The sequence below is a fragment of the Coptis chinensis genome, unplaced genomic scaffold (genome assembly GCF_015680905.1).
Source record: "Coptis chinensis isolate HL-2020 unplaced genomic scaffold, ASM1568090v1 utg2104_pilon_pilon, whole genome shotgun sequence".
Classification (NCBI taxonomy): domain Eukaryota; kingdom Viridiplantae; phylum Streptophyta; class Magnoliopsida; order Ranunculales; family Ranunculaceae; genus Coptis; species Coptis chinensis.
In genome coordinates this window covers 139,886-143,024 of record NW_028238121.1, presented here as the reverse complement: position 1 = coordinate 143,024, position 3,139 = coordinate 139,886, and the positions used below count along the sequence as shown (strand labels likewise).

The window sequence follows — 3,139 nt, the reverse complement described above, 5'->3', positions numbered from 1 at the left end:
TATTTTAGCACTGGTGAGAATGAAATTTGATCTAAGTTCGTTGTTCAAGTATATGGGTTCGATCTGCTTATTACTTGGTTTTCATCTCTGTTGAATCTTGAATGATGATTAAGTTGCATTCGACTTTTAGCACCTCAATTTCTACTTATCGGTCTTATAGCTTTCCTATGAACAAACTTATATGCAATTTGTCAAGAAAGAAGAAGACAAAGTATAATACAACAACCATATTACTCAAAGTCTGATGAAACAGAGTCCAGGTTTGCATATGTGAAGGCAAAATTCATTTCATTGTACACATTCTGCTGTTGCTTACAAGTAATATATATTGTGAATGGGAGAGCTTCCCTCTTATTGCATTGTGGGTCTTGATAGAATCCTAGAACAATTGTGGTTAAAAAGTCCTCTTACATCTGTAGGCACTTATTCTTACTTCAGTGCCCCTTCAAATCCTTAAGATTAATATGGACAATTTGCATATTGGATAAGTACTGCCAGTGTTATCGGTGATTGACCAACTTCAAATTTTTCAGTGACTTTGATGTGTAAACCATTTGGAAATAATATCCCGGGAGTCTTAACGACTTCGCCTCCCTTGATTTTTGTCCACCTGAGTAAATTTCATAAAATCAAAATACATCAGAGTTTTTACATATTTACTGAAGACACTTGAACTAATATTTAATTACCTGTATTTTGTGACCAAGAAGTGGAGAACAACTGACATTTGCAACTTTGCAAATTCTGCACCCGCACATAATCTCATTCCTCCACCAAAAGCCATGAAATTCTTAGAAGCTGTATTTGATCCTTGTCCCTGTATTTTGGTAGGGAATAATGATTATTAAATACAGAGAAATTAATTCCAACGAATCCTGTCTTAAGGTACTTGGATAAAGGAAGGCTAGATGTATAAGCCACATACCTTCCATCGCCATGGGTTGAAGGCAAGGGTGTCCTCATACTTTTCAGGGTTAAGGTGAAGGGCTGGAGGGCAAACCATGATTGTCCAGCCAGCTGGAATTGTATATCCTGTGAAATGAGAAAATTGATCCGATTATAGAATACTTGGCTATGATCGTTTTTTTTTTTTTTTCATAGATGTTATGATCGAATTTGATATGTGCTGCACTGTGTTCCCTAGGAGCTCGATGGTATCTTGAGGCAAGATGTTCAGATTAAATATAAGCTGCTTCGAACCTTACCGTCTATTTGTATATCTCTTGTAGCTCTTCTGAAAACCAAGGGGGCTATGTTGCCAAGCCTAAGTGTTTCATCAATAACCTGCAATACAAAAGAATATGAATCTTTTTTAAAACCAGGCCGTGTTGGATTACATTAATTTGAATATGAAGGTGTGAAAATTGCTACACTAACGTGAGAAGTGAATGTCATAGACTTGTATTCATTCCACGTCAGTGGAGAATCCACATTTTCCCTCTTCTTGAGAATCTCTTCATGCTCATCCTAAAATAAACCGAAAACCAAAAACGAAATTAGAGCAAGACACTATCAATCAAAATACTACAAAAGAGTGCGTAGAGTGAGAGGATGATTTGAGCGGCACGAACCGTTAAATCCTTCAACACTGAAGGGTGTTCTGAAAGAAACTTAATTGCTAAAGTTATAGCCAAGGAAACTGTCTCAAAGCTGGCAAAAAGAACTGTAAAGACAAAGTAAGCAGCACTTTCTACATTGAAAAGGGGAGCGTCTTTCTTCATCTCTTCAATGACGACATCAAGAAAATCGCCATGCTTCTTATCGGAGTAAAATCTTTCCTTCACCATCTCCTTGAGTATTCTTATAGCCCTCTTTTGATCCTGTACGTACATGGTTTAGACTTTAGAGTCTATATTATATGGCATCTTAATTAATTAATTTACTTAAATTGAATGGATCATAACTCATTAGTTTCACAGTTAATAACTTTGTATACTTGGCATTACCTTGAGACATTTATTGTAAACAGTCCCAGGGATGTCCAATGGAAATGAGATGAGGCCTTTAAGAAAGCTAGTGAATTTGTCCTTCAAATTCTCCGAATACTTGGACGGATCATAACTCATTAGTTTCATCGAACCCAAACCAAATGACATCTGTATGTAATTTGGAATATTTGTTAAAGTCGAAAAGAACATATAGAACACAACCTCGCATTTTTATGAGATTGAGAACAGATTATGGAGCTGCGTTTACCGTTGTAGCGACTTCTTTCACTTCCACCGATTCCTGTTCAGCCCAAATGGATAGGTTTTCACGCGCCATATTTTCCATGTCAGAGAGAAGCTTCTCTTTTTGCTTCTCGGGACCAAAATGATCCATAATCATGTTCCTAAGGTACTTGTGAATAGCACCAGTATTGCTCGTCAAGCTTTGCTGTCCAATTAGTTTCATAAATGAATCCAGGTACCACAATTCAACTGAGTTTCCTTCTTGTTGAAAGATGAAATGGCTAAATTCAGGATCAGTCGAGACTACCACTGGCCAACCTACCAAATTAGTCTTAAAAAGTGGCCCGTATCTGAAAATCATGAAACGGAAGGTGTTACATACATCTATCGATAAGAAAATATAGAAGCTTGCATGCATTATGTAGTCTCGTCTGTTATATAATGGGCATTACTAGCTACATATATTAAATCTATTACCTTGTCATCCTTTCTTTGATAAAAGGATGAATATCGAAAGTGGTCTGAGATTTGAAAAACTGAATGGTTTCTCCAAGTAATGGCAGTCCCATTGAACCAGGAGGGAGTTTTCCATTGCAGATGGGATTCTTCCACTTATAGGCATAATTGGTCATCCATACAATAACTAATGCTAAAACAACCAATGCAAGTGACCACATCTCTTCGTATGTTTTAAGGATATTTGAAGTAAAGAAGAGATGGTTAGTTGTGATACATTTCAGGAAAAGGGGAGTTCCTTATATAGACAACCATATGCTGCATGGGTTGTTCTTCAATCTAGTAATGTATCTTATTTACTTCTTCTAGTCTACCAAGGTTGACTACACTAAATATTTTCAACTCAATTTAGGTTGTTTGTTTTTTTAGTTTTCAGCGTTCAGTGGCCCTGAATGGTTAATTTTTAGCATTCAGCCTTTCAAAAAGTGGTTTGTTTTTTATTTGACTTCAGC

The 3,139-nt window shown here is 36.5% G+C and overlaps 1 protein-coding gene across 1 annotated transcript; it reads right to left on the bottom strand.

Moving 5' to 3' along the window:
• Positions 1–242: 242 nt before the first annotated feature.
• Positions 243–2,905, bottom strand: LOC147473637 (cytochrome P450 87A3-like). The gene is made up of 9 exons (XM_086587207.1): positions 2,649–2,905; positions 2,197–2,521; positions 1,947–2,096; positions 1,572–1,820; positions 1,378–1,467; positions 1,206–1,284; positions 926–1,032; positions 690–817; positions 243–610 (listed from the first exon to the last, which is right to left on the bottom strand). The coding sequence occupies exons 1-9, from the start codon at positions 2,846–2,848 to the stop codon at positions 460–462; spliced, it is 1,479 nt and encodes a 492-aa protein (XP_086443333.1). The 5' UTR covers positions 2,849–2,905; the 3' UTR covers positions 243–459.
• Between the last annotated feature and the right edge of the window lie 234 nt (positions 2,906–3,139).

Bases quoted from the DNA above. Each gene is read 5' to 3' on its own strand.
- LOC147473637 (XM_086587207.1), bottom strand. From the start codon at position 2,848: ATGTGGTCACTTGCATTGGTTGTTTTAGCATTAGTTATTGTATGGATG. The intron at 1,821-1,946 runs GTAATGCCAAGT...ATGTACGTACAG, and splicing joins TTTACAATAAATGTCTCAAG to GATCAAAAGAGGGCTATAAG. The intron at 1,285-1,377 runs GTTAGTGTAGCA...TTTGTATTGCAG, and splicing joins CTATGACATTCACTTCTCAC to GTTATTGATGAAACACTTAG.